Source organism: Mugil cephalus, chromosome 9, assembly GCF_022458985.1.
Source record: "Mugil cephalus isolate CIBA_MC_2020 chromosome 9, CIBA_Mcephalus_1.1, whole genome shotgun sequence".
NCBI classification, from domain to species: Eukaryota; Metazoa; Chordata; class Actinopteri; order Mugiliformes; family Mugilidae; genus Mugil; species Mugil cephalus.
Genome location: NC_061778.1, coordinates 15,874,284 through 15,888,766, shown reverse-complemented (window position 1 = coordinate 15,888,766; position 14,483 = coordinate 15,874,284). Strand labels below are relative to the sequence as shown.

Genomic DNA, 14,483 nt, shown 5'->3' with positions numbered 1-14,483 from the left:
CACAAGTTGCTGCTGCTGCTGCTGCTGCGTATGCATCCTCATACTGTATTTATAGGAGCTTATTTTTGGAAATGTGACAGAAAGCCCACAGGCCCCGACTTCCCACATTTCTAATTTAGCTGGTGTCTGTATAAACTGAGGTAAATGAAACTATAAACGTCTACTGTAAAACCACTGTGACATTCAGCGTAGCGGCGTCCCCTTTGGCTACCACCTGCTGGCACACGCACACAAAGACCTGTCACGCCACCGCTGACACATCCACAACATGTCCGCACTGGCTCTCGAGTGACCGGCTAACTAACCGGCTCCTTCACCGCCGCTGATCTGTCTTCCTGCGGCCGCCTGGAGTTTGGCCAAAAGCGTTAATAATATATTTCTGCTAAAGAGTCTGATCCGTCTCACTGTAATTGTCCTGGTTTTATTGTTTAGCCCCTCGTGTGGCTTGGCAGTACCGCTGCTATTGATTCTGTCTGCCGGGGACAGCAGTGCGCCGCGGGCGAGAAAATATGTAGGGAGATTAAACAGGCCAATAAATGACAACCTACGACCTCGGCTGCTTCCAACACTCTGTTAGCGCTGAAAGATGCTCGCCGGCTCTATAGTGCCTCACAGAAATAGAGATAAGAAGAGCAGCGATGATCTTTATAGTATTTCTCATTAGAGCAGCGTCCCGGGCTCGCGCTACCATAGCAGCAGCTGCTGGAGCTGTGTCCTATCACTCCCTGAGCTAGTCATTACCATGGTCAGCTGTAGCTATTAATATCCAAGCCAACTGAAAAAAAAAAACTTTGAAACACACAGGCCCACTGGAGACAAGAAAAGGAGATAAAAGAGCCATCATGGCAGCATTGTGGCATCATAACAGTGGTGCTAACAGGGTGCTTTCACAGAGACAAATTGCCCTCAGAGCAGCGAAAAGGCTGCTATACGCTACATCACTTTGTCATGTCTTCTTCGACCTTACGGCCATTTATCATCTTTAAGCTTTAATGAAAGCTTATTGATAAACACAGCTTTCATTTTTTTTTCTTCTCTATACTAGAGGGTGACACTTGACAGTGTGGTGCTTAGCCTCATGTATCGCCTTTGCAAAGAAAAAAAACGCATAAATAAAACAGCTCCACCGGACTACATTTAATTGCAAGAGCCCTGGATACCAAGTTTCAAACAGCAGCAGCAATAAAAGAAGTGGAAAAAAGTTAAAGAGTTTTTTCAGAGGTCAGGGGTCCTCAGTTTCCCTTTCGGAAACCACTCGACTAGTCCAACCACCTACACTCCTTCCCGAATCTCTGCTCCCTCTTTTTAATTTATCAGACGGATACCATGTGAAAGCAGATCTCACAGACGGGAGAACGTGTCCCCTGCATTCGTCCCGTCCGTTTGTGCGCACAGAAAGCACAATTGGCACGCAGAGTTTTGGGAGCAGCAGTGCAAAGTCTGCATCTCTAGCAAACAGTCCACAGGCTCCCCAGACTGATGGAACTACGAACACGCTTCACAAGGCAGGAACACTTATTTCTTGACTGCAATTTTCTGGACAAAAATTTAAAATAAAAAATGGATGCCTTGGAGCGTTTCCTTCATGGCATTAGATGGCTGATATTCCAGCTCTGAAAATCTTTCTACTTGACTTTATTTTTTTCAGAAAATATCCAGGTACTCTGGGCCTCCTGCACCAGCTGTTGGGTGTGAAGGTCCTGACAACCATGATATTTCGTCCCACCCCATTTTCCAAACAGTAAAACTCTTCAATTAGATGCTGCTGACTGTCCTATAATTAGACAATCATAATTAATTCATTCAAATTTGAATGAGTAATTTATTATTCTTTTTTTTATCCTTAATAAAAAGCTCTGATAAATGTGTAATAGAACATCCGATGAAGTGTGCGTTGTGATTAGTTTGTGGACCAGAGGAGCAGCGAGTGCAAAGTAATCACTACAGCAACGATTCCCACTGAATGAGGGCACTGTCACCACGTTTCACCACGAACAAGTGGCGACATGGGGTGGTACACCCTGTTAATGTGGCCCACAAAAGGGTAAAGCTAATTTTATATTTTTAGTTTAGCGGAGTGCCGCAGAAAATTCTCGACAAGACCTTAAACTGATATTTTGTCAACGGCGTTTGGGATCTCTGTTTGCGGATACTTGCTCATTGAATTGAATTAGTCGGTCAATGCATTCATACATATTGAGAAAGCTAAAATAAAAACCTTGCTCACCCCAGGGTACTGGAGTACCATTCTGCACATAAACCTGTTTACAGTGCTGTCTATGCTGACAATGTTTTCAGTGTTAAATGCTTTCAATGTCAGTTCTGCTGACATTAAAAACTGCTCCCTGCACCAGGAGACATTCTGATCACAGCATTAAAACTAAACTGCAGCATACTGACCCAAAGTGGAAAAAATCTCTTTAATAGACGTATTTACTCTCTAAAACAGTAAACTCAGTAATTTATTATCTTATTTTACATTAGAAATTCCAATGGTGCTGTGACTGTAAAGTCTCTGCAGAGCCATCTTTGCTTGTACATCACTTGGATTCGTTACCATTTTGTTTTCTGCTGTTAAACCAAGCAATAAAAGAGGCGATAAGCTGGCTCTGTAAAACTGTGAGAAAACGTTGGCCTCCACTGTATCTAATCAGGCCTTGTGGACAGAGTGTTAAGGGGGGTGGGGGCGAGCAATAATTTGAGATGTTTAATGGTCCCCTCTAGCCAGTGAATGTAAATTGAATTTATTTATTTTTTCGCTTGCATTGTGATATGGCTTTGATGTGGAAGGGGCTCCACCCCGGATCAAACTTTTATCTCATTTGCTTTCCTCGCAGCGTTTATTCCCGCTGACCGTTGGCCTCGCGCTGCCGCGAGGAGCTGACACACTGTAGAGATTAACGCATCTCACTGCTCTGTTTCCGGGCGTCGCTGGGGCGCTGCTGGTATCTCGGCACTGCAGAGCCCGCGAGCAAAGGACACCAGACAGAGACCATCGTGCTTCGTTTGTTGTGCATGTGTACGCTATGATTGTCTGAAAAAGACACTCAGTCGTTGAGTCAAATGCCAGATATTCTCCAAACATAGTAACTTAGCTTTAAGCACTCGGTCAAAATTGGACTTGGCCTTTGTCACGTTCCACTCTTGAGCCCTGGGTCTGATGTTTCAGGAAGCGTTCTTTAAGCAGCTATATCCCGACCAGGCATAACATTATGACCACCTTCCTAATATTGTGTAGGTCTCCCTGTCCTATGGTGTCTGTGGGCCAGGCTTGTTCCAGATACACAGACACTTGACCAGTTTGGGATCTAATGGATTTGGAGGTCAGGTCAACCTTGTGCTGTGTTTTTTTTTGAGTTTTTTTTGTGTGTTTGTATATCAGGCTGCCTCCTGCTGGGGATGGCAGCGTCACGGCACAGCAGTAAACAGGTACAACCCCTGCTGTCCAGTATGTAATGTATCACCGCCGCCTTACGACTTAAAAATAAATTCTACATTTTGCAAAATTGTTTTAAAAAACTGATACAACAAGATATATGACTAATTAAGTGGCGCATGAATGGGAAATTGCAGAAAGCATCGTGTCTGTTCAATCCAGTGCCAAAGTTTTTTTTTTTTTGCATGAAAAGAAAACATCAAATCTGCCGCGTGTAAGATTCATCTCAGTGAATTAGCAGCTCTTTGCGGTAGAGACTTGCATGGTGTTCCTCACAATTTAATTCAGATTGTTTAGTGAATTCATCTAGAAATACAGTGGAAACTATGCTCTGCTTTTTATATCATACTGAACATATTGCAAGGGCTGCAATAAGTATTCAAGGAAGACCTGTCAATAGATTAGAAAAAAAACATAAAACATTCCTCACTCACACAATTCAGACGTCTTCAGCACTCTCCTAATTTTATGGCGATACAGTGAGAGAAGCCTGAGTGCTGACACAGTGCAAAGAGAAAGATGGAGAAGACGTACAGAGACTCTTCAGAGGAAAATCCACTGGGGCTGAACCCCTCTTCTCTCCAACCCCCCCAAAGCCATCAGCTCTGATAAATAGCCCGCAGAAAAGAGAAGATGATCATACATAAAACAGAGGACCACAGATGATGCAGGGTGAGCTGAATGGAAAAGAACATAGAGCCAGACTGCTGACAGACTCTAGTCTAATATATGTTGCAGTGGAAATGCAGCACTCATTCCCACACTCCCTGAGAGTCAATGAGCCAATGAGGGGGCTTCCGACATACTGTACAACGACCACCCCCACCCTTCGCTCCTGCAATCTATTTTATTTTCGCTTTATTGCAGCAGCGTCTAAGCTCAGAGGGAGCCCGTTGACTGTAAAATGTGAACATGTTGGTATGGCAAGATCATCCTGCCGATTCCCCTTCAATTAGCCTAGAGTAGTGTGGAGCCTCCCACTTAGAGGCAAATCACCCAGTAGCAGCGATGACTCGTGTTCGCTTAGAACGAGCTGCTCTCACAGGGCAAAAGGATATATGGGCTTTATAACAGCAGACACGAAACTCATCAGGTGAACCAGTAGCTGCTCATGCTAATGCTTTTACCACAGTCGCTCCCATCACACACTGTCCACTAGTCCTCTAATGGGCAGAAAATGTAGTGTGTCCATTAGAGGACAGTCATTTTCTGTCTTGGACAAAGATTACTTTTTTTTTTTTTTTTTTTTTTTTAATGACAAACTGCTTACTGTATTTTCTGTTAGTAGCATCTTTACTTTTGGCAAAAGTGAAGCAGTGACACTTTAAAGCGCTCGACCGGGTCATATGCAGCACGTAGATGGGGGACGGGACCACGCAAACGAAATGTAAGCGAGCACTGGAATGAATTCACAGTTGCTGATCAAGAGGAAATTGTTTCTGTGGAGGAGGTAGAGGGAGATAAGACAGCGTTGGTCCTTCTCGTTATTAGCATTTCGTTAATTAAACTCACACAATGAGAGACGTTTCAACACAGCAGGAATATTGCAGCAAATTAAAAGCTGATGAAATAAGTCACTTTGCCGGAGCTCTGTGTTCGGAACAAAAAGACAAAAGACTAGCTATCAGAATGGTAATGTGTTATCTTTGACATTATATTTTTTTTTTTTTTCAGAACCACCCCACCCTTGGCTTAAGTGTGTGAATTGTTTTTTCAGTTTAAGTGACACTGTGAGAAAAATGAGAGAGAACAAAGATGCATAAGGCGTGAAGTTGTAGCCAGAGAGCTACACAGAAGGTCAAGCTTTGTCAAACCAAGCAACACTCTAGATTCAGCTGGTAATTGTTCACATATTCATAAGCTGCAGTTGTATCAACTGTGGAGAGAAATATGAGTGGATGTTATGGCTCTACAATAATAATAACAGCCTGGACTTTGACTTTAATAATTACTGAGAGTCCTGCCTATCCAAATTGTCAATTTTTAACTTGGATGTTGACTCCAAAGATTCACATTATCCATACGCTGAAACATTATGACCACCTTCCTAATATTGTTTCAGTTTCCCTTGTGTCTCTAAAACAGTTGTGACTCATTAGAGAATGGACATGGGTCTTCTGAGGGTGTCCTGTGGTGGAAGCACAATGTTGTTAATAGGGGCCTTTGGGTCCTATGGGTTGAGGGGAGGGGCCTCTGTGGATCAGGCTTGTTAAATATGTTGAGATGTTGACGAAAGTCCCACAATTTCAATGAAACACAGTGTTAAGTCACCCTTGAATTAGCCTCTTAACAATCCCCTTTTTCAAGTCATACATAACTCATACACTTACATCAACACAGTCTGAAATTGTGTTTTTACAGAAATAATTTAACAAATGAGGAAATAGCCCGTGAAACTCCGTCTATATGCCAGTGTGCTGTTATATTATTTATGCGCTTAAAGCATTTAAAAGTTCTCATGATACAGAGTGAAAGTTGCAACAGCAGACATTGCCCCAGTTTCCAGCCCCACTCTTTTAAATAAGGTCATACACCTTTAGTTTACTGTCTTGCATCCTGACAGCCCTGCAGATGTTCTATATTTATAGTGCCGTGAAATTTCCTCTCGCTAACAGAGACAAATGGTCTATTAGCCGCCGTGCATTTCACATGGACTGATGAAAAATAGATACATCTTACTCTGTGCCAAGACATCAATAAAGAAACTGACAGAAGGGGATTCATTTATGCCCCGCTCCTCAGAGCTCATTCAGAATAATTGGGCGTGACAGGTTTGTACAGGACAGGACACTGTGGGTGGGAAATATCCTTCAGTGATGAGATTCAATTTCACACAATGTCATAACCTCCCCCACGTCTGATGGGGCCTGGCTTTGAAATGTGGAGTCTGGATGAAGGTTTTACAGTTAACAAAGCGCTGCTAAATGCTGCACAGTTAAATATCACTGACCATCTGGTGACAGTGTCCTGCTGGGAAACTTTTGGACCTGGCATTTGTGTGGATGTTACTTAGACACGTACCACCCACCTAGACCAGACCAGGCACCCCAACCTCATGGCAGTGACACTCATTGATGGCAGCAGCCATCCCCAGCAGGATGCAGCCTGACACGGACACGCACACAAAAACGGTTTAGGAACGACTCAAAAAACATGAAAAACAGCACAAGGTGTTGACCTGGCCTCCAAATTCACAGCATCCCAAACTCTATCTGTGGGATGATCCACAGATGTCCTTCCCCTCAACCCACAGCACCCCCACTAACAACATCCTGTTTTTAAGACACCACAGGACACCCTCAGAAGACCCATGTCCATTCTCTGATGAGTCACATCTGTTCTGGAGGCACAAGGGAGACCTACACAATATAAGATAGGTGGTCATAATGTTATGCCTGACCAGTGTGAGACTACATCAGTGAAAAATGTCGTGTGTCAGTGCTACTTGCGTGTTTCCCTGGGCATCGCACACCTTTCATCAACAGCTTTGCAAATGCTGCCATGGGTTTTATTATTGTTCCTTACCAATTGCCATCAAATTTAATTTCAAAATGAAACTTGATGGCACTGTTACATTTGCGCGATGAAAGCTGTCAGTTCTTTTTCACAGTTTCCATTGTCTCCGAAATGAACCTTATATCATCTGTAGGTCCAGTTTGGTCATGCTTCCCTTGGCTGGTAGCACCGGTTAAAAATAACAAATGCTCAAAAAAAAAAATAAAAAAGAGAGGGAGAGCGAGAAAGTAGACACAAGAACTTGCACAAAGAACAACTAGACTGTCTTTGCCTTTGTGGTTTGCTACAGATGGCCTCCATGGCAGGTGCGCACAGTGCAAATGGGATGACTCATTTTCAAATGACGAAGGAAAAACATTTTTCAGACTTAGCTCTTAAAATGTGCAAACCTTTCCTTCTGTTATGCTTCAGATTTGTGAGCACATGTGAGGTACACATGTTCCATAAAAAGAAAAAAAAAAACTAACCACCAGTTTTTGCCCCTGAATTGGTTCCTCTATTATTATCTTCAGTTTTTTTTTTCTTTTTGATCAATACTGTGTGACAAGCTCTTATTTTTCTTTAAGGACATATTTGACTTGAAATGAAAAGAAGATTCAGAAGTTTGAGTTTGTGGAAGAACAGTACATGCGTATATCAACCTTTATAAAGGATGTCAGTGACAATCAGTCACTCACACATAACAGGTCAAGACAAGGTTATGTAAGAGGCATGGATTTACTGCCTGCAAGCAGGGCTGATTCTGTGCATTTTTGTAAACACGGAAACAGTAGTGTTTTCTTCCCTCTGCAGCGGTGTAATTTGTTCCCAGTGAGATCACCCCACGCTTTTATATGCTTGACAGACTCAAGTGAATTCCCAACCTATTTGTGGGTGCTGTTATTCACGCTCATTTCTGATATGGTTGTAATTTAATGCAGGAGAAGAAAAAAAAAGAAAAGAAAAATCAATTTGGCTTCCTCTCCTAATTATTTAATGAGAAAAAAAACCCTGTTACAATTACATCTTCATAATAACCAAAAAGAATATGAGATACAAGGCCACTTTAAATTAATTTGTCACCATGTCAATGGTTTGTAATTATTCAAGTTGCAGAATGAGCTGACATCTGCTTTCGGGGGTTTGAAATTAAAATATTGACCCCAGTGATTTTAATTTGACGCAGTCACTGGTAGGTTGTGCTAAATCAGCGTATAGCCATATTAAGGGAGAGGTGGATGGAGTTTTGCTAATTTTAGGATGCAGTGTGCATTGACTCACAGAGGTCCCTCCCCTCAACCTGTGGGACCTAAAGTCCCCCGCTAACGACATCCTGTTTCCAGACACCACAGGACACCCTCAGAAGACCCACGTCCGTTCTCTGATGATTCATAACTGTTTTGGAGGCACAAAGGAGACCTACACAATATTAGGGAGGTGGTCATAATGTTATGCCTGATTGGTTTATTCTCACAAAATCACAGCCCAGTTTTTAAAGGAACAATAATGAATGAAATAACTATCTTCAGGGACAAGCAGTGACACTTGTAGCAACACGGGGTATGACTGTATCACAAACTGCTCTTCCCTTTAGCTTTGTGTAGCCTTTAGATTCTGTTAGATTGTACAGATGAAAATCTTCCTGTTCTACATACAAAGCGTACTGATCCTGATTAGTGCTTCTTTAAATGCCCATTAGCCATTAGCTACAAAAAATCTATAATGGAATCAGCTGTAAAAACAAACACTATCCAAACTTCCTCCTTAAACACAAATCATCATGAGTTTTTCCCCCCACAAAACACTAGGGACCGGAGAGTCGATGTTTATTCATCAAATTTGAAACCTGGGGGAAGCTGTAAGAATTCAGATTCTAGTCAGCGACGATGTTACTATGATAATTTTCCTGAACAAAGGGTCATTTAGAGAGCACAGAAATCCCCCCTTCACCGAGTAAAGTGCTTTGAGTACCACTGAGGTAGAAAAGTGTTCCACAAGTGCATCTTGTTGCTTGCCAACTGCATGCGTGCAAATGTGGTAATAGAAAAGCCATACAAGGATGTCAAAATAAAAATGCCTTGTAATGTAACGATTTCATTTAAGATTTACTCAAACAACACATATATGTGTGGAAACGCTATTTTAGATTTATATGTGCTATTTTTAATTTTACCTTATCTTTCTCATATAGCCAGCCCATCTATAAACTAGGAATATTGTCTTGGGGTGTGATTAGAAACTTGAAAAATATATTGTTAGCCATTCTCCTCCCCTGCTACTGCCAGCATGCACTTTTCTTTCTCTGCCTAGGAACAATAAGTGGCACAAGCAACCCAGTGTGTTGAATCGTATCTCAGTAAACACACATGCTTCTTCTCGGCTCCAGCTGTTGCAGTCCAAAAACACTGAATATATTGATCAACAGGCTTTTTCAGACAGACGGCCAGTGAGAGAGTGGAAAATGGGAAGGAAGCCCCAAATTTTGTGTTTCTGCTGCGCACAGAGTTTTCAGCCCAAGGGAGACTGGAAAGGAGGACAAACACATGATGTTGGTTATTATGGGTTTTTAAGATTTTAAGATAGATTGTACTCCTACCTCTGAATGTTCATATTCTTACTATCAGAAATTTCTTTTTCACTTTTTCCAGAATGTCAGAGTATTTACAAAGGCTACATGGTTCTACAAATACAAATCCTTGCCACTACACAATGTGCCATACTGCTAGTATGTGTAGCCTACAATGTCTTCGAACCTATGGTTACTCCCCACTTCAGTCCTGCTAAACTCTCACTGAAAATTGCCATAAGAAGCTTTGCTCCCTGTGTGCCCAAACAGAAATGTTGCCACATACACTTAAACTGTGAAAATAGCTCGTGCTGGTGTAATTAATCAGTGAAGTGGGAGCACAGATTAATTATAACAAGAAAGGGCTTGAATATAACTCACATTCATTTGTATGAAACGTCCAGGACTCTGGCTTTAAACTGCTTCTTGCTATTCAGGGACTGCAATCCCCAATGTCTTCTCCTCCTCATTAGTCAAAAGAACATTTTGGCCGGATGGTGGCACGAGATTACGGTGGGGTAGATTGCATATGGAACATGACATGCATCCATCAAGGAACAGACCGTTTTAGTTTGGTAAGAAGTGTTCTTTAAGCAGCGCCTATACCTCGATCAGAGATCAACATTATGTCCACCTTATTAATACTATGTAGGTCTCCTTTGTGTCTCTAAACCATGGGCCTTCTGAGGGTGTCCTGTGGTGTCTGGCATGGATGTTGTTAGTGGGGGTCTTAAGGTCCTGTGGGTTGAGGGCTTGAATGTTGTTGTGTGTGTGGCAGTTTGCATCCTGCTGGGGATGACTGCTGTCATCAAGGAGTGCCATTGCTATGGGGTGGAGGTGCCTGGTTTGGTCTGGATGTGCGGTTCATGTCTTAGTAGCATCCACAAGCTAGATGGTTGTCTATTGCAAGGCATTCTGTCTTATGAACCTTTAGGACAGAGGTCTTCAATGTTTTCAGGACTCCCGAAATGATGAGAGAATAAGTAGGGACCCCTACCTACTATACAGGTGCTGGCCAGTAAATTAGAATATCATCAAAAAGTTGAATTATTTCAGTAATTCCATTCAAAAGGTGAAACTTGTATACTGTATACTTTCCTTCCACACATAGTGATATATTTCAAGTGTTTATTCATTTTCATTTTTTTTATTACAACTGACAGCTAATGAAAACACCAAATTCAGTATCTCAGAAAATTAGAATATTCTGAAAAGGCTCAATATAGAAGACACCTGGTGCCACACTAATCAGCTGATTAACTCAAAACGCCTGCAAAGGCCTTTAAAAGGTTCCTCAGTCTTGTTCTGAAGGCTCCACAATCATGGGGAAGACTTCTGACTTAACAGTTGTCCAAAAGACGACCATTGACACCTTGTACAAGGAGGGCAAGACACAAAAGTTGATTGCTAAAGAAGCTGGCTGTTCGCAGAGCTCTGTGTCCAAGCACATTAACAGACAGGCGAAGGGACGGAAAAAATGTGGTAGAAAAAAGTGTACAAGCTCTAGGGATAACCGCACCCTGCAGAGAATTGTGACGACAAACCCATTCAAAAATGTGGGGGAGATCCACAAAGAGTGGACTGCAGCTGGAGTCAGCGCTTCAAGAACCACCACGAAGAGACGCATGAAAGACATGGGATTCAGCTGTCGCATTCCGTGTGTCAAGCCACTCTTGAACAAGAAACAGCGTAAGAAGCGTCTCGCCTGGGCCAAGGACTGGACTGCTGCTGAGTGGTCCAAAGTTATGTTTTCTGATGAAAGCAAATTTTGCATTTCCTTTGGAAATCAAGGACCCAGAGTCTGGAGGAAGAGCGGAGAAGCACAGAATCCACGTTGCATGAGGTCCAGTGTAAAGTTTCCACCGTCAGTGATGGTGTGGGGTGCCATGTCATCTGCCGGTGTTGGCCCACTCTGTTTCCTGAGGTCCAAGGTCAATGCAGCTGTCTACCAGGAAGTTTTAGAGCACTTCATGCTTCCTGCTGCTGACCAACTTTATGGAGATGCAGATTTCACTTTTCAACAGGACTTGGCACCTGCACACAGTGCCAAAACCACCAGTACCTGGTTCAAGGACCATGGTATCCCTGTCCTTGATTGGCCAGCAAACTCGCCTGACCTTAACCCCATAGAAAATCTATGGGGTATTGTGAAGCGGAAGATGCAATGCGCTAGACCCAACAATGCAGAGGAGCTGAAGACGACTATCAGAGCAACCTGGGCTCTCATAACACCTGAGCAGTGCCACAGACTGATCGAGTCCATGCCACGCCGCATTAATGCAGTGATTGAGGCAAAAGGAGCCCCGACTAAGTATTGAGTGCTATACATGCGCATGCTTTTCATGTTCATTCTTTTCAGTTGGCCAACATTTCTAAAAAAAACATTTTTTTCATTGGCCTTTTCAGAATATTCTAATTTTCTGAGATACTGAATTTGGTGTTTTCATTAGCTGTCAGTTGTAATAATAAAAATGAAAATGAATAAACACTTGAAATATATCACTATGTGTGGAAGGAAAGTATACAGTATACAAGTTTCACCTTTTGAATGGAATTACTGAAATAATTCAACTTTTTGATGATATTCTAATTTACTGGCCAGCACCTGTATGTGTTATACTAAACTTGGCCTATAATGCCATTTATAAATATACATTATTATCATCACTCATTGGCATAGTGCATTCCCTAGCCCCTAACCCTAACCCTAACCCTAACCCTAACCATCTCAACTAAATGCCTAACCCTAACCCTCATCATAACCAAATTGCAATCTTTACCCTAAAACTGAGTTTTAACCTCCAAAACAGCCAAAAATTTAGCCCAAAAAAGTGAGGACCGGCCAAAATGTCCTCACTTTACACAAATGTCCTCAATCTGATGGTATAAAACTTAAACTGGCTCTCGGAAAGATAGCTATACAAGTACATACACACACACACACAGCTGAAAGCTTTATTTAGTTCCTCTCCTGCTGAGCAAACATGGCACAGATTGCTTTTAAGCTGCAGGTAATGATGATGCCACCTTTTTATCAGGGGAAACGCTTGCACATACCAGCTGTGCCTTGAAAGGCATTAAATGGAAACAAGGATAAATGAAGAGATATCAAGAAGTGCAATCTGACAGTTTTTAGAGGATGAAATCTGATCAGACCTGACCTGGCCTCCTCGGGGCTGTTAAAACGCCAAGTCACATTTACGTCTCACACTTCAGAGTACTTGATAATTAAAGAGGTTAATCGTCTTGATAGCACGAGTCATTGCATACAGAAAAAAAAAAACAAAAACAAAAACAAAAAAAACACATCAAGTATCCAGCTGATAACAAACAATCTATTTCCAGAGCCAGTCCAAAGAATACACTCAAGTATTAGACTAGATTAGGTTATTTTATATATTCTGGTTATGCTTCTTTCATCTCGCCTGGTGAACAAATTGAATCAGCAAGATCAGTCCGTATGGATTTTCACACCTGTGCATCCCCAGCTTCTTTACCGCTCCCATGTTTTCTGTTATATTGGAAAAATGATTTGGAAAATTACAGTCGATCTAACTTGCTTCATTGTACGTTTACATTTATACTTACCAAGGACGGGGATTTTTAAAACTTTCTACGAAACCTACGCACAATACTAACTATAACCATTATCTTTGCAATTTTATGTTTTTTAGTTGCCCAAAAGCTCATTTATGTTTGATCTGAACATGCAAAGAAGACCTGCAACATTAAAACAATGTACAATATTATGTAGCTCTGATGGAACTGGGACACCAGCAATAGATCCTTGAGTCTGCAGCCCATTAATCATCAGTCATTTTGTACTACCACCTTAGACTGTGATGTTCCTGTAACAGAAACAGCTCTTGTGGTGTGGAAGGGCACGGTCGAGAGGCGCTATTGCCATTATGGTATGCAACAATGTTGCAACACGTCAAAGTAATCCAAAAGGACTGTCAGGTCCAGATGATCCAATCAGTATCAGTATTAGTATTTCCATGTTCCTAAATTTATGACCATGCTTGAGTTATAAGAAGAGACAACATTCAGACGTACCTTGATATCTCAGCAAGACTGCACCAGTCTGAGACCTCTGGCTGTGGAAGCGGATAGAGAGCTGATTGCTGTGGCTTCGTACCACCAACCCCTTCATCAGAATGGACTCGTTTGCCAGCATTGTGTTCTCGCCGTGGCCCACGTCCTCGAACACAACCTTGTCTCCCTCAGACAGATTCACATTCATCACCTGGCAAAAAGTAAAGAGCAAAAGTTTGTCTTGAGTTAAGGGATTAGGCGATTTGGACGTCATATTAAATACACAACTGAAGATCCAGATTTTGAGAGAGTACAGTCGAGACCTGGAGCAGAAAACCTACAAGACTGTAGCCTCTGCCAGGTTTTCAGTCGGCCATAGAACTCGTTCCACTGAGCTGTCACTCTCTTCTTTTTCACTTCTCCTGAATTCTGACGAAATTAAAAAGCAGCTGGCTGTGCAGGATTTTGCATCACCGTAAAATTAACTACTAACTAGGCATCCACTGAGGAAGACTGTTATATGTATCTAAAGGCTCTGGGGAAAAAGTGTATTAAGTGTACCTGGAAGTTACTGTCGCCAATACAGAGACAGAACTTTTGTGCTTTAGTTATTTAAGCATGCCAAATTTATTTTAGTATTCTCAGATACATGTGTGCAGTTTGGCTCAATAGGCAGAGCATGTTGTTTCCATGTGAACTTGGAAATAATTGCCTGTAATATAAATAACATGGAAAAAAATAAAAAATACTTCAGATTTTGAAGATAGCAAATGTTAACGCATTAGTGGCGCTGGCCATGTTGATCTCTTTCTAGTAAAGTTTCAAAATCAACCTCACCCCAACCAAAGAGAAGTAGCATCCTATTCATAACATCCTTTGATTTGCATCTCCATAGAGAAAGATTCAGGACAACGAGCCATTCCTGAGACAACAAAACTGGCAGATTGAGAC

The 14,483-nt window shown here is 42.0% G+C and overlaps 1 protein-coding gene across 1 annotated transcript in view; it reads right to left on the bottom strand.

The window, feature by feature from the left end:
• The window catches only part of sez6b (seizure related 6 homolog b), a 141,333-nt gene that overhangs the window by 37,471 nt on the left and 89,379 nt on the right, over nucleotides 1–14,483 (bottom strand). The window contains exon 4 of the mRNA XM_047595015.1: nucleotides 13,554–13,743. Within this exon, the coding sequence (XP_047450971.1) occupies nucleotides 13,554–13,743 (190 nt within the window). The remainder of the gene's footprint in view (nucleotides 1–13,553; nucleotides 13,744–14,483) is intronic.